Source organism: Ursus americanus, chromosome X (genome assembly GCF_024610735.1).
Source record: "Ursus americanus isolate L20-20 chromosome X, mUrsAme1.1.p, whole genome shotgun sequence".
Taxonomy (NCBI): Eukaryota; Metazoa; Chordata; class Mammalia; order Carnivora; family Ursidae; genus Ursus; species Ursus americanus.
Window position 1 is genome coordinate 121,212,245 of NC_142164.1, and position 16,155 is coordinate 121,228,399.

The 16,155-nt window shown below is 44.4% G+C and overlaps 1 protein-coding gene across 7 annotated transcripts in view; it reads right to left on the bottom strand.

Annotated features, from left to right (window-relative positions):
• GYG2 (glycogenin 2) overlaps window positions 1–16,155 on the bottom strand; it is a 35,512-nt gene that overhangs the window by 10,059 nt on the left and 9,298 nt on the right. For 6 of the 7 annotated variants that reach the window (XM_045813626.2, XM_045813624.2, XM_045813622.2 and 3 more), the window contains exons 4-8: window positions 10,784–10,958; window positions 9,419–9,581; window positions 8,393–8,519; window positions 6,796–7,018; window positions 5,433–5,564 (exon numbers count right to left, since the gene is read on the bottom strand). In XM_045813626.2, coding sequence (XP_045669582.2) covers window positions 5,433–5,564; window positions 6,796–7,018; window positions 8,393–8,519; window positions 9,419–9,581; window positions 10,784–10,958 — 820 coding nt within the window. Of the gene's footprint in view, window positions 1–1,636; window positions 4,654–5,432; window positions 5,565–6,795; window positions 7,019–8,392; window positions 8,520–9,418; window positions 9,582–10,783; window positions 10,959–16,155 lie in introns of those variants that run through there. The other variant, XM_045813625.2, reaches the window with a different exon arrangement.

A 16,155-nucleotide genomic window follows, 5' to 3' on the forward strand; every position in this document is an offset into this window, starting at 1 on the left:
GTATTTATACCATCACTGAAAAAGAACTTGGCATCTGGACTATATACACATTGTTAAGACTCTAACTTAAAAAAAAAAAGAGGAAACACTGGAGGAAAAAAATGGTCAAAATATTGGAACGAGCATTTCCAAAAGAGTCAAAGCTTGATAAGCACCTAAGAATTGGTGCAAGTTAACTCAACATCATCTCAAACGTGTAAAGTAAAACCACAAGGAGATGCCCCACGTGCTCACTGGCACTTTGGAAGGTTGCTGAAGACAAAGAGCCACCGGGGCCCCTATATCCTGCTAGGGGTACAACCACTTGCAAAATCCTTGGCAGAATCTACTAACGCAAAAGGGTACACAGGCATGCCCTTTAATCTAGCGACCCCGCCATCAAGGATAACCTCTCCAAAAATGCTTAGCAAAGGCAACAAAACGCATGTATAAGGTTGCTCCTAGTAGAGTTACCTGCGTTACCCAAAATGGCAGTGTATCCACCAACACTAGAATTAATCAAAACATTATGTCTCACTACAATTTGATAATAGGCAGCCTACGAGAATCAATGAACTATGGATTCACTCGGCAAGATGAATGGATCTCCTGAAGATGTCAAGTGAAAGAGACCAGACCGAAAAGCACGTACTGTGGGATCCCGTTTATAAGGAGCTCAAAAGCACTCACAGGTAAGTGGTATGAATCAAGGTCAGGATAGCATTTCCTAGTGGGTAGGAGGATGTAAGAGGTCTTTTGGGGTGAGTTTCTGGATCTGGATTGTGGCTATTTAGGTTTTTTTTTTTCACTCTGAAAATGCATCAAGATGTGTACTTATCATACGTGCCCCTTTTTTTTACATGTATGCTATCCGTCAACAAAAAGTTTTATGAAAAAACAAAATAAGATGTTCTAAGAAACCACAACAAAAACAACCAATAACTTCAAAAAACTAAAGGGCATTCTAAATCTTTTCATTAACTACATTTCCCCACCCACGATACTGGAGGACAAGACACTTGGCTGTGAAGACAGTAAATGGCAAATATTATTTCTCTAATACATTAATTTCTATGGGAAGAAAATTAGACATTCGGCTTTACTTTTGAAACTGAACATTGTCAATACTGTTGCCATCATTCGAAGGCTGCTATCTTCAATAAGGATCCCAAATTCAGGACCCAGCTCTTGTACGTTTATAGGAATTTATGAAAATAATCTTTTCTTTCTTTTTTAGACTGCGTTCCAGCTCCCCAAATTGTAGCCCCAAAGTCAATAATTCAATACATGCCCGGTAGGTGGCAGCAATGCTGCATAATTAATTCCAAAATACGGCACTACACCCCAGATACTGTGAAAGCCTCCCTTCCTTTTTTTGTTTTTGTTTCTATTTCAAGTTTTTATTTAAATTCTAGTTAGTTAACATATAGTGTAATATTCGTTTCAGGAGTAGAATTTAGTGATGCTTCCCTTCCTTATAAAAGGGTGAGGACTTCATCACTTTTAGAGACATTGTCCTCTTCAGTCAAGCCACCGAGATTTCTTCAAAAGTCAATCACCACAATGCATTATTAATGGGTGGTACAATGGAAAGGGGGGACACAGGGGGCGGGAATAGGGGATCAAAGAATGAAGCAGACACCCCGAAACACTCTTCTTTGTTTATACTCTTTTTATTCCAGCAAAGTGTTCAATGTGCCATGGGCTGCCAACATAACTCCCCCAGCTGCTTAGGGTCAAGTCTGTATTTATGTATCAAAGTGGCTTCATTTCCACCTCCAGCTCTTTCTCCAGCAGCTGTCCATTCCTGAGCTCTTGTCTGGATCCGTGTCCTCCTCCCCGGGAAACATGATGCACGTAAGGGGTGCTCACAGTACTCTGCCTGGAGCCCCTTCTCCTCTGAGTGTCCAGGACAGAGAGGAGTGAGCTCAGTGGGACCTCAGATACCTGAGTACCCCCCTTTCCCTTGGATCCTCAGAGACGGCACCCTTCTGGTCATAATTACACATCAATAGACAAGAATGCCTCTGCATGCCTGGAGGACCCCTTCTTCCTCTGAGCACTTTAAAACCAATCAAAGTTATATCTCCAGGTGGATCGTTCTGTATTCCCTCCTCTGGCTGCTTCCTTTGCAATCTGTAGATGCAGATCATTCATTGCACCTTTGGAGATGTTTTCGACGTCTGGGAGCGTGTAGGTGAGCTGGAGCCCGGCCAGTCCATTACAGCCACCAAGATGAGAGATCGGAGTTCCACAGTTACTTGTGAGGACTAGTTAAATACCCTGAACTGCACACATTCAACCCACCTGGGGAGTCATCTCCCCTCTACCGACCCCTGGCCTTGGGCTCAGACTCCACTGAGTGCAGCAAGACGGTAGCCCCAGGTCCCATCTATAGACCCCAGTCCCTGTAGGGACACAAGAAGGGCTTTCATTTTCAATGACATTCCTCCTTTTGTATAAGGACTTGTTCTGAACCCACTTTTCTCCAATTCTTGGGATCTTTTCCCACCCTCCTCCTTTCCCCAATACTGCCCCTTAAGGATGGGGTAGGGTTTGGGGACACAGCAAACTTGCCCAAGTGGCACCACAATCTTCTGCCATGGATGGAGCCAGTTGTCCCCGTGTGTGGGCTGTTGGTGGCGGACTTGTGCGCTTTAGCTGCCGGTGTCCAGCTCAGCAGGCATCGAGGGAACACCATCCTGAGATGGAGATTCTTTCCATCGGCTTTGCCCAGAAGCCCTGGTCCCTCTTGCAGGAAGAGCTCCCCTGGGCCTGGCTCTGCTGGCTTGGATTGAAACGCCGCTTGTAAACACTCAGACGCAAAGACAATATCTGTTGTCTATGTCAGATCTTCACCAACAATTACGAAGCCAAAACTAAGGTATGAAGTAAACACCAAGAAAACCCACAGCAATCGAGGAAATTGAAATTAATGAACCAAATGTGGAGAAGACAGTTCTAATGAAACCGAAGTGCTCGTTGCAGTGTGAATGTGGTTCCGGTTCTTCTGAGATGGGCATAGCGTGGGCCGCGGACTGCAAGCCTTCTAGCGTTTCTGCAAAATCTCTGTCTGTACTGCGCTCTTTGATTTTCAGGACTGGCGACAACCCATGGGGTCCCACGAGCAGCTGAAGGATCCGGAACCCACAGTTGCTTCTGAAACAGGAGGGCGGTCCTTGGGAATGGAGTGGTGTCCATGTGATGGAGAAGAGGCTTTTATCAATGACTTTGAGGTCATCCTTTTAAGTGATGATCCTTGGGTCCCAGCTAGAAAACAGCTAATACACACTATCAAATGATAGAACATGATTACAATGAGATCATGGGGATTTAGAAAGAGGGTTGTGGATGAGTCAGCACTCTCCGGAGAAACAGAACCAATAGGACTTACAGATTTACAGGGATGTATTATGAGAGACCAGCTTGTACAATGATGAAGGCCGAGAAGAGTTCCAGTCGATCTTCTGCAAGACGGAAGCCGAGGAAAGCAAGTAGTGATACTCAGTTGGGTCCAAAGACCGGAGAAGCAGGAACGCTCATGCCAAGTCCCAGCTGCCACCGAGTAAGTCTGCCCTTCCTCTACTTTTTGTTCGATTCAAGCCCTCCATGGGTTGGGATGCAGCCCACCCACCTTGTGGAGGGGGATCTTCTTTATTCCACCTACCCATTCAAACACTCATGACTTCCTGAAACACCCTCACAGACACACCCAGAAATGACATTTTACCAGCTATCTGGGGGTCCCGTAGCCCAGCCACGCTGACAGATTAAAATCAGCCATCATGGTGGAGAAAGGGTTTTTCTGAGCAATGCTTCACTGAGTCCAAGTGTCTGCTCAACATTTGGTGGGAATGCTCAATTTCCTTAAAGATATTTTTACAGGCGTGGCTCCTGGGGACAGAACAGGGAGCAGCTGTACACGCAGTGTAAGAGCTTAACACACTGATTCTTCACATTCCTGCAACAAGCAGATGCCTTTACTGAACTCACATGTGGCACTTCCTGGGGCCACATCCAGACTGTGGTGGGCTCAGTGTACCATCAGGAGAAATGAGAAACCAGGAAATGCTCCCCTTTCTACTACCACTGTTTTTACTGTACAAACCGGAGGGTCTTTTCAATTTGTTTCAGTTGATGTGAAATTCAAACTCAAAGGCTATTAACAACTTGACAATGTAATTTGTTCCAAATTATAATAAAGAATCGAGTGCTGTCCACAGACACGTTTGCTAAAATTTAAACATCGATTGCTCCCAATCAATGAGACACAGTTCTCCCAAACCCGTGTGAAGCACACAGAAAAATACGACGTCCCATGACCCACTCCTGAGATCCATCCCCAGCCACAACGACAAACTCCTAATAATTCTGGTGAGAAGTGAAGGGAATAAAAATGCCTTTCAATGTGAGGATTCAAATTCAGAGATCTTTAAACACTGGACATTATTCCAATGTATTTGCTTAGAAATCAGGGATGGAGAAACTACAGCCTCATTTGGTGTTACCCCTCTGCAGATCAGATGCGGTACTCTTTTTCTTCTCCAAGGACGGGAATTCAGCAGGCCCAGCCTCAGTAGAAATGAGCACATGGGTCAACATTCGTCTCCAAGTCATATTCGCATCAGGGGCGTGGCAAAAGCTCTCCGGACGTAGCACCACGTGACTTGGCAGCTGGGTTCAAGGGAGATGCAAGCAACACCTTTTGAACATTAAAGTTTGGGGACCCCGCAATATCAGGATGAGACCCAATACCTGTTCTCAGGGTGTGTCTTAGCTTCCTGTAGCTGCTGTGACAAATGCCCACATTTGTTGCCTATTTGGGTGACTTCAAACAACGCAGACTGACCACCTTGCAGTTCTGGAGGTCAGAGGTCCAACATGGGGGTCACTGGGCTGAAGTCAAGGTGTGCACAGGGGTGAGTTCCTTCCGGCGGCTTCTGCAGACAGTCCATCTCCTGGCCTTTTCCCACTTCTTGAGGCCCCTGCAGCCCTGGCTTGTGGCCACATTCCCCCAACACCAGCAGAACTAGCGTCTCCCCATCTCTGTCTGGCCTCTTCTTCTACGTCACATTCTATCAGCGAATCTCCCTCTGCCTCCCCCATAAGAGGACCCTGGTGACCACACAGAGCCCACCTAAAAAACCCAGTATCATTCCTTGGAGGTCCTCAACCTGACCACACCTGCCAAGACCCTATTTCTAGATAAGGTAACATGTTTAGGTTCCCAGAATTAGGACGTGCACATGTTGGTGGGATGTACCCCACAGGTCATGGTGCAATGATCTATATGAACACAGGAGCCCCTCGAAGCCAGAGCAGACTGCAGATGGGGCCATGCCCTCTCCCTCCCCGGGAGCCCCGGGAGCAGGCTCTCAGCTCTGTCTCCTTGAGGAGCCAGCGTCTGATTCTCTGATTCTCCAGGCACACCTGTGTGGAGGCCGGGTACTTACGTCTTCCGAATGGCATCCCTTGGGTGAGGGTGGGGTGTCATCCATGACCACAGTCTGCTCTGAAGGGCCCTCAGCAGGCCAAGGCTGGCTGGACCCCACCGCTGGTTTTGTACACGGCTCCCCGATGTCAGCCTGCAGAAAGATGGATGCACTTGTTAAGTCCTCCTTACATCTTTTTAACTCTCTGGCTGCCCTGGGGACCCCAGGACCCATCCCGTCCTCTGTATGGCCAGAGCTCCTGAACCCTATCATCTGCACTCAATAAACAGAAGCCTGCCCACGAAAGCACACAGACTTATAAACAACCTATCCATGTTCTGAGCTGGCCGTGCACAGAGCCTGGCGCTCTGGAAACAAGAGGAAGCAGTCCCACACCCCTGGTCCGACACAGAGAGCCCCCAGGGCCGTAGGCCTCCTGTCCACATGACAACTCACAAGGTAAGCTCTGATAAAACAGGTGACAGGTGGTCCTCCAGGAAGCTGCCACCATTCTGGTGAGAACCACCACACAGCACACATCTCCTAGACTGCTCTCAATGCCTTATTTCCCAGAACTGCCTGACTCTACGTCTTCATTTCCTTCCCATACAACCTGATGCCTAGCGAACCACCCAGCAGAACATAAGTGGTAACACAAACACAGATAAACTCTTACTCCCTCGTGAGAAACGATGGGAGAAACGTAGTCCTTCCAAAGAGAAGCACCACCTAATTCCACCCAACAAAAACCGTGGCCAAGACCAAAGTATGGATTCTCTTCCATTTCCCATCAATGCAGTGGCTGGTGATTGACCGTACGGTACTCAGACACGTCCTGGTAAACAATGATCAGGTCACGAAGTTTTCTGGAACCGAATTTCAAGAGGTCGTTTGCACGGCAGGTGTTATCCATAGTAGACTAACTACACAAATGTGAGTATTTAGAGCACGAAGGGTTACCATTACATTTATAAAAAAGTCAAATCGGTATCCATCAGGAGTTTCAAAAATCCTCTTCAGCAAAGCCCTTCAAGAGCTACTTGAATTGATGATGTAAATTGGCAAGCGTCTCCCTGAACAACACGGTAATCAACCATCCGCAGCCACTTAGCTACGAGTGGCTCTTTCCCTGATGAAGGCGGTTAACCGAAATAATTTATGCACCAACCCTCTAAATCACGGCCACATTTTGGCTAGTTAAACATTCATGATTTTGAGCCAGAAAGAAACAAACCAGGGCGTCTCTATCTTTGGCGTCCTTTACAAAACCCAGCACGTAGAAACAGAAGGGAGCATGTCTAGAAAGGACACCGGGTATCGATTCGATCACGCAGAGTGTATACCCATCCTCGACTCCCGCTTTTAGAGGGTGTCACCCGCTTACGGAGTGTCCTGGAGACGCGCGCTCTTCCTCATCCTGGAAGCTGCTGTAAAGAGGCAGGACGCTGTGCTGGTAGATTTTCCACCAGAGGTTAAGGAAGGACGTCTGGTGCTGGTTGGCCAACCCGGAGCCCTCCTCCAACACCGAGCCCGTCTGCGGGTTGTATTTGTAGTTCCATGGCTTCGAGGGCCCCAAAAAGTGGACTACCTTTACGCTTGAACCAAATCTAAGGAAGAAACACAAAGCATCCTACTTTCCACTTGGAAGGGATCACACACGCACGGAAATTCCCCACAACCACAAGACGTGTCAAACACAGCAGCACACGAACACTTGTCTCAACCCTGCTATGGGGGCCTGCGGTTATTTTCCCTAAAGATAATTTTTTTAAACAATCCACGTTTATAGTATTTCGTTTTCTGTCTACCAAGAAACATAATCATAACCCAGTGGGGGAATTCCCTCAAACTAGAAGAATACATTAAGAGTCTTACAAAGATAGATGGTAGGGTAGGTATCCCAAAACATCTCTTTGAAACAACAGGGACCAAAAAAAAAAACACCCCAAAAAACAAAAACCACCACTTTTAGAGTAGACAACGCAAGCTGAAAACAAGAAAATTGGCTTCTCTTTACAAGATCGGAAATTTTCTCCTTTCTACCTTTTTAAGCATTTTTTCCCCATAATCATCTTCCCATGAAATTTTAGCACTACATTTGCACCATATATCCACGTTCTGTACGTACACCTCTGCTTTATACATTAAAATGAATAGGATGTTTTCACTCCCTGAGGACCCATTCCTGCTCCTTAGAGGCAACGTGTTGTTTGTTAAAAATGTATGCTCTAGAATTACTCTTTCCCTACATTCTGCTCAGATTTTCCACTTTTGTTTATAACAACATCACGCACCGCAGCGAATCTCAAATATTTTGGTCCTAGGACTTCCTGACTTTCTTAAAACACATGGAGGACCAAGAGCTGAGCTTTGTTCACGTGGATTCTACCTGTCCATATTTATCGCAACGGACAACAAAACAGAAATCCCAAAACGGATGTAATCAATTCGTTAGAAATCAATCAACCCTCGAGATGTGGATGTTCATTTCCTACTTTTTCATGAGAAATAACTGTACTTTCAAAACACAACGGTCGAAAGAATGACTTTGACGATCGCAAGAGGAGCCAGCTGCTTTTTCATGTCTGGGTCTCCGTTCAGTGCGTTGTTTTGTTTTTTTTAGTGCATGGTTTAATCATGTCATGGAGTTTCTGTAAAATCCCCCTGTACACTTACAAAAAAAAAAAAAATGAGAAGAAAAAATAACATCTTAGAAGAATTATTCTTTTAAGTCGTTCTGACTTCAGAACGACTTCCGAAGAACTGTGGGGGAACCCCTGGGGGGTTCCTTAGAACACACTTTGGGAACCACCACCATTCAGACTTGTTGCCTTGACTACCTATAATTTGAAGCAACAGGCAAACGGAGGGATGATCTACGTTTTTTTTCCTCCCCAAATGCCAAAAGCTGATAAAGATTCTAGAGACAGGGCTGCCGGAGGGCAGCAGACGTAGAAGGATCTAGAAAGTGGAGAACTTACCGTTTGAACGCGGGGCTGTAGGTGTACGCCGTGTTACTGCTCAAGTTATAGATGAACGGTAAGTGCTTGTGGATGTCTGCCGTGGACCAGCTACTGAAGAAGCTGTTCAATAAGCCTTGATCTGCCCCTAAACGGTGAACGTACACTCCAGGAGGTTAATCACGGATGGTACATGTGAATTCGAAGAATTCAAGATGTGTTTGAAGGGCTTAACACACACACCTGCACGCGGGGTCCCATTATGTCCTCTCTGCCCACGACAATATGACCGCTTGTCTCAAAAAGGACGGATCGCCCATACCATTCATTTTAACAGCGCGTATTCTCTCCAAAATCCTCCACCCATAACCCAAACCATTGATAACAAACCCTTGTATTGTCCCCCAAATTCTCCACGCCTACCGCAAGGAATTGTATCCAACATCCACAGTGCTCTAACTCCTCGTCCTTACCCATAGATGATTCTTCCCCAGTCTACTCTTTTATGTGACAACAATCCTAGCATTTTCCCCATCTATTAATGCCCATTCAAGTCAGACACCAGCTTCTCATTACTTACTTGAGTTGTTCCCTTTATTCTATATCAGGGCCTGGCCAACAGACGTTTGTATCCATTTTTGTAAATAAAGTTTTATTGGAACACAGCCATGTTCATGTAAGTATTGTCATTTCACTCTACAACTGCAGGGTTAAATATTTGCAGCAGAGATCATATGGCCCGTGATGCTGAAAAAAATCTATTATCTGGTCTTCAGAGAAAGGTTTGCCTATGCATTTCTGTATGATCAGGATTGGGGAACCCTTCTTCCTACTCACTAAGGATATTTTCTTCAATGGTTTTCTCTGTTGCGTGTTTACTTACTAAATTCACTTATTCCTATCATCCTGTCTGGCCACATTCTTCCACTGCTTCTTTAACTGTCTTTGCCATTCACGTATCTGGGGGGAAATGAGGATGAGGCAGGGGTACGGGTCCCAGAAACAGCCCCATCCTCTTCCACCCACTTCCGGCTTCCCGTCACTCACCATCAAAGCTGCCGTGGTCAGTGGCATACTGCAGCAAGAGGCCATGGGTCTCCAGAGACGGTTGGAAGACAAATACACCACTGTTGAAGCAGTCCGGCCATCCGGGATCGGGGGCTGCAGAAAACTCTGTCCTATCAAACAGCTCATCGATATTGGATAGCACCTGGCAAAGCAGAGCATGGGACCTGTAGCAAGACTTCTCTTACGTCCGGGACTCAGGTGACAAATGCAGCAGAAACGTGAGGATGCTCAATGTCTAGTGATTGGAAACTCCTGCCCATTTTTTAAAAGATTTTATGTATTTATTTGACAAAAAGAGAGTGAGCACAAGCAGGGGGAGTGAGAAAGGAAGAAGCAGACTCCCCATTGAGTGTGGAGCCCTGGTGCGGGACTCGATTCCAGGACCCTGAGATCATAATCTGAGACAAAGGGAGATGCTTAACAGACTGAGCCACCCCGATTTTTGGACTGACTCTTATTTTCGGTTTACATTCAAAAGAGAAGAGTGTGTAAGATTGCTCTCCGGTTTATTTCAAGTGACTGAAGTAACACCGCGTCTGAAACTAAATTATTTTCTCAAGGTTCTTAAAATCCTCTATGGAACTCGCCTGACTGTGTATCCTCTTTAATCTAGCAAATGTGACCAAGAAAACTCTGAAAACACGTGAAGGGAGAGGTTTGCAAGTCAATACAATGTCATCAGTCGCCTTCCAGAACTTGCCTACTGATTACAGACGCCTCTGACACCCACTGCCTTTCTAAAGTGTGATCTGTTTGGAAAAAAGGACACAAGTCTCTGATTGTGTTATTGGTCTTATTTTCCTCTGCACCTGTCCATGTTCCTACCCTGTTGCTTTGGCACAACTGAGACAAACTAGAATGGATGCCAACACCCAAACTTCATTTTACATTTCAACTTTCCCGTGGCTGTTTTTGAAAGTAGTCATCATAGGCTTCTACACGGCAGGTCTAGCCCGAAATGACAAGTGGAGGATGCTAGCCACAGCCTAAGAAGCCAGGTGTGCCGGTCCAGCCCGAACGATGTCATTCAAGGTGCAATCAAGGCAAAATATTTTTTCTCATTATTCTGTTTTGTGTCGATGAAATCATGCATTATAAAGCCCTCCTAGGGAAGGAGCATGCTTTCAAGTCCGTTAGTGTCCTGGGCACGGTTATTGGAGTGCAAACACTGTGTTATACCTGATTTTCATGCACTGAATGTCAATGCTGGTGACAGAGATGCACGTTATTTGCTGGGAATCCACCTGTAAGAATTAGCAGCCTCCGTAAACAGGGAACGGCATTGTCTCTGAGGGGTTCCTTATCAAGTGGAGTGTCTGGTCCTCATTCTTCCCCTGTACTCACCAGAGTATCTGCATCCAGGAAGACACACTTGCTGTAATGGGTGAGGGTCCAACAGTGGAGCTTGGTGAGGGTGACCCCAAGCTCCGGCCTCTTCAGAAAGGCCAGGTGGATGTAGTCTGCACTGTCAATCAGGTTCACCTCGATTACCTCATCAAAAACCTTCGAGAGGATAACCCTGGAAAAGACACACGCCAGGTACTAGGAGAGCAAGGGAACACTCAACACAGGACATGCTACCCCTTCAAGATGACACCCCTTTGCTACTCACACACATGAAACACAGATCTAAAACCCTATCAAATTCACCACAATCTTCATGTTCAGGCTTTATTTTTCCCAGGGAGCTTTGCACACTGTCCACTCATGCTTAAACCTTATGCAAACTTGAAAATCTTTACAACTGTACACAATTGTCTTAGGTAGACTGATTCCACTATCCCTTAGGAAGATACTTCTCTTTGAAAAATGCACGGGCCATGGGAATGAATGCTGAGCAGGGAGAAACTGACAGATGTCCACTACAATCTCGATCAGTTTTTGTCTTATGTATTCAAAACCTACATTGTTAGTTGCATACAAGTTCAAGACTCAAATTCTGAAAGACTGTACTTTTTATCAAAATGAAATTTTCCTCTAGTCCATTAATTTTTTTATTTTTGCTTAAATTCTACTTCATCATAGGCTGGATTTTCTTGCAATGATGAAAAATTAAGGAGGAGCCAAAAAAAGATGGGGGAATGTCAAAAGGATATCAGGAGCCAATCAAATTTGAATAAGAAAACAAATAACAAACCTAAAGTATACAATGAATATTCATGGATCCATACTAATATCATAATTGAAAAATAAGTAAATGGGGAAGAAGGAGCAGCAATTCGCTATAGAAGAATTCCAAATACTAAATGCATCAGGAACAAGGGAAATAGAAAATCACAGTTAGGCTAATACCACAGTAATAATTATTGCTGACAAGATCCATCGGTAGAGGCTAAAATCAATGGGTAAAGGTTTTGAGAAGAAATAGCATGTTTTCATAGGCTGAAGTATCTCCTCCAAGATACAAGCTTTTATGTATTTGGAACATCTTTAATTTGCGTTCAAATTGCACTAATTTGGCTGAATACAGAAATCTCATTCCAAAATTACTTTACCCCCATGGGAGGATGGCAGGGTGAAACAGATGACGCGATTAAGAGGTTCAAACTTCCCATATAAAGTGAGTAAGTCACAGAGATGAAGAGTAGAGCATAGGGAATGTAGTCAATAATACCGTCATAATTTTGTACAGTGACCATACTCACTGTGGTGAGCGTTCTGCAATGTCGAACACCGTGCTGTACATGTGAAACTAACGTAATACTCTACGTCAGTATACTTTAGAAGACACACACACATGAAATTACTTTGCTCTAGAACATATGAGACATCAGCTCTCTCAACCTGACGACCTTTCTCGGTTCTTGGTGGTCTGTAACGCCACCCCTCGGGATCAACATCGTTCATTCTGCTCAACGCTCACGGGGCATTCTCAGAGCTGAAATAGGAGAGGAGTTATTTCCTACAATCTGTTCTCTCTTTTGCTCCATTTGAAACTTCCATTATTAGGCAGATGTTGGTGCTTCCGGGGTCTATCTGTACCGGCTCGTACCTTAAATTTTTCGGTGCTTTTTTATCGAACGGTATTGAAAGTACCTACGTCTCTGAGAAAGTACTACCTCATCGCCAAGTTTCCCTTGCTTTTAACCCAGTTATTTGTGGAATTTATGGCATCCTTAGGGTTGTATAAAGATCCGGGAGCAGGGGGAGTGGAGGGCAAAAGAAATATCACTCCATGTTGCTACAAATAGACCGTGATGTAGGTCCTTAAATTCCTTTGTTCAGCTCTGCCTGTTTTCTCAAAATAAGTGCCTGGGCTCAGAATGAAGTTTCAAGACAATTTGTTTGAAGCTTTCTGCAGAAACATTACCCCACTGTGCACTTGGACCACACAGCCTGGAAGAGCAGAGTGGTGGTCCTCATACCCACACCCTCGGTCACGTTTGGTCACCTGTCACTGTTTGTCACTGGACCACAGGGCACTGTTCCTCAGCCCTCCCAATGACTGCAAAGTATGTAATGCGTCCTATAAAAGCTAACTGGTTCTGTAATACTGAACCTTCCCAGGATTCCTGGATGTTTCTGAATATTTTACAGTTCTCCTTGAGTGGACCAAGAGACTGAAGAAAGTCAGTGTTGGCAGCTTTTACCAACCCTGAGGAAACAGGAATGGAGGACAGGATCATGTGTTCTTCTGGGGTCTTTTTGGCTTTATCAGGACAGTTCTATTAAAAAAAAAAAAAAATGACTGCCCCAATCACTAGGGGGACTGAAGGGCCAGCAGGCAACCAAGAAAGACCCCATGTTTCCTGTCTTGGTTCCAAACAAGCCACATGAGGACGTGTGTCTATGTCAGGGTCAGTGTTCCCAGCTCTGCATCTGCGAGAGCCTCTGGTCTGACTCTGAAAGTCAGGGGTCTGGACACAGGGGAAAGTGTTTCTCTCTGGGAGCCGAAGAGCTCATTTTTGGCAAGAGGAAGTGCACTTTATGTATCAATTAAGTTGAAACACTTTTGAGAGAATGGGTTATAGCCAATTTGCCTCTAGTCTAATGACGTCACCTGATGTCAAAGATGAAAGTCTGCCCCCCAAAACACCAACATTTACAAAGACAGTTGCCAACCTAGCTGGTCATAAATATCCCCCGTAGACGTACTGATGGTTCATACCCTCCACCATTGCTACGTTTGTCTGTCCGTTTGTGGAGCCTGGTTGGAAGACTTCTTGAATATTATATAGATAACAAGCCTCCTCCCCACTGTAGATTTTGTAAATGTGTTCCTTAGTTTCTTTGTTTGATCTTTTACTTTTACACATACTATTTCTGACCTGTAGAGGTCCTGGTGTCCTCTCTTGCTTTAATTTAAGATGGCTTTCCCCACGTTCAGATGAGTGAAACATCCATTCATGTTAGTATCTGGAGACATTTTTCTGCAGATTGTGGGTTGTGAGCGGTGATCCTACCAGCATACGGCAGGTGGAAACCAGGGACCCTGTTCCACACCCTCCAGTGCCCAGGACTCCCCAACTCAGAGAGCCATCCAACCCCACATGTCAGTAGTGCCCAGGCTGAGACACCCTGATCTACTGACTTCTAAGATTTCTCTGTGCTTTAAAAACTTTACCTTCACACTCCCAATCTACTTGAATTCATCTTAGTACACATTTAGCGTTATATTCAAAGGACCACATCACTGCCTTTCTCTGATAGATGGATGGGCTGAATGACACGGAGATCAAGAATGTCTTCCTTAGGGCACCATTCATTTCCTTATGATACACCTCGAGGTGTTGCGGCTGTTGTGTACTCGCTGGCTTTTCTCGTCTATATGTAAAACACAACCAAACCTGTAAATCAAGTTTGGGTATCAAGATCAGGACAGTTTCTTAAAATAAATGAACACATTCATTTTTTTCCTCAGCTCTGAGACAGCTCCAATCACATGGAAATTCATTCATTGTGGCCAACGTCACAGAACGTCCTTTGTAACTGCCCAGGCTCAGAACCTTCTACCAGATAAGCCTTTGATAACATTCTCTGTTTTCCACCCCGGGGCACTGGTGAGCAAAGTTTTCTGTGTCTTCTAGAATCAATGTGGGGTCATCTGAGCTTCCCTACAACGATCTAGTATATTGTCAGGATTACCAGCAAAGTGCTCTGTGTCCTATTTGCTTTTAAAATTGAAATTGCATGCAAATGACTACTTTTTCACTTTCATTTTGGATACTTATGTTTTCTGTCATCTTAATTTACTTTTAAATAATCCAACACTTGGTTTGTTTCCTGTTCCCAGTTTTCAGTTTTTATGAATCTCTTCCTTCTTGCCTTATGTATTTTTTGTTTGCTTATTTTAAATTTTTTTCCAACTAGACAATTTCTTCACTGATTTTAATTTTTTTCTTTTTTTTTTTTAAAGATTTTATTTATTTATTCGACAGAGATAGAGACAGCCAGCAAGAGAGGGAACACAAGCAGGGGGAGTGGGAGAGGAAGAAGCAGGCTCATAGCAGAGGAGCCTGATGTGGGGCTTGATCCCACAACGCCAGGATCACGCCCTGAGCCGAAGGCAGATGCTTAACCGCTGTGCCACCCAGGAGCCCCTGATTTTAATTTTCGTATTGTTTGCCTAATGTATTTTTTGTTTGTTTTAATAAAAAAAATTTTCAAACTGGGTAATTTCTTCACTGATTTTAGTTTTTACATTATTTGCCTTCTGTATTTTTTGTTTGTTTTAATGTAAAATTGTTTTGAACTCGGTAATTTACTTCTTCACCGATTTTAATGTTTCTCTCTGGAATGACTCTAGCTTTCCCCTTTGGTTTTATAGGTAGCATTCACATTCCTAGTATTTTTTTTTTAAGATTTTATTTATTTATTTGACAGAGAGACAGCCATTGAGAGAGGGAACACAGCAGGGGGAGTGGGAGAGGAAGAAGCAGGCTCCCAGCGGAGGAGCCCGATGTGGGGCTCGATCCCAGAACACTGGGATCCTGACCTGAGCCGAAGGCAGACGCTTAACGACTGAGCCACCCAGGTGCCCATATTACTAGTACTTTTTTAAGTACCACAGACTTTGATTTGTTCACTTATGAGTGTTTAGGAATTTCTGATTTAAAATGTCTAAGGGTAATGCAGTTTTTAAATTCGTTTTGCCATTAATGCCTACTTTCATTACATTATAGTCAAAGTCTATAACACTCAATTCCTGCTTCAAGTGACACGTTAAATGCCTCCTTGTACCAGGAGTATAAAATCAATTTTTCTAAGTGGTCCATGTCTGATGAGAACAAAGATCACTGTTTACATAATGCATAGCATTTAAGAGATACCTCATGCATTATTCATTAGATCAATTTACTCACGTGTCCGCTTCATTTGTGAGTTAAACACTAGGAAAACCATATAAAGAGACTCTCCCTCTACCATTCTTTGCATTTGCCTGTGTATCGAATAGGGTTTTCTTGACGTGCGTTATACGGCGATCGTTGGCACGCAAAGGATTTTGAGCGGTATATCTGAAATGTGAATTCTCTTTACTATGTAACATCTCTTGCCTGGATTCTTACCGTTAGAAAACCACACGATCGTTTGTGCTTTTCCTTTCTTCTACACGTGATCCAATAACTCTGTCCATCGTTTATTAAATAAATATAGCAGATAGAGGAGATGGGTGAAACAGGTGATGGGATTAAGGAGCGCACTTGGGATGAGCACAGGGTGATGTATGGAAGTGTTGCACCACTATATTGTACTCCTGAAACTAATACTACATGGTA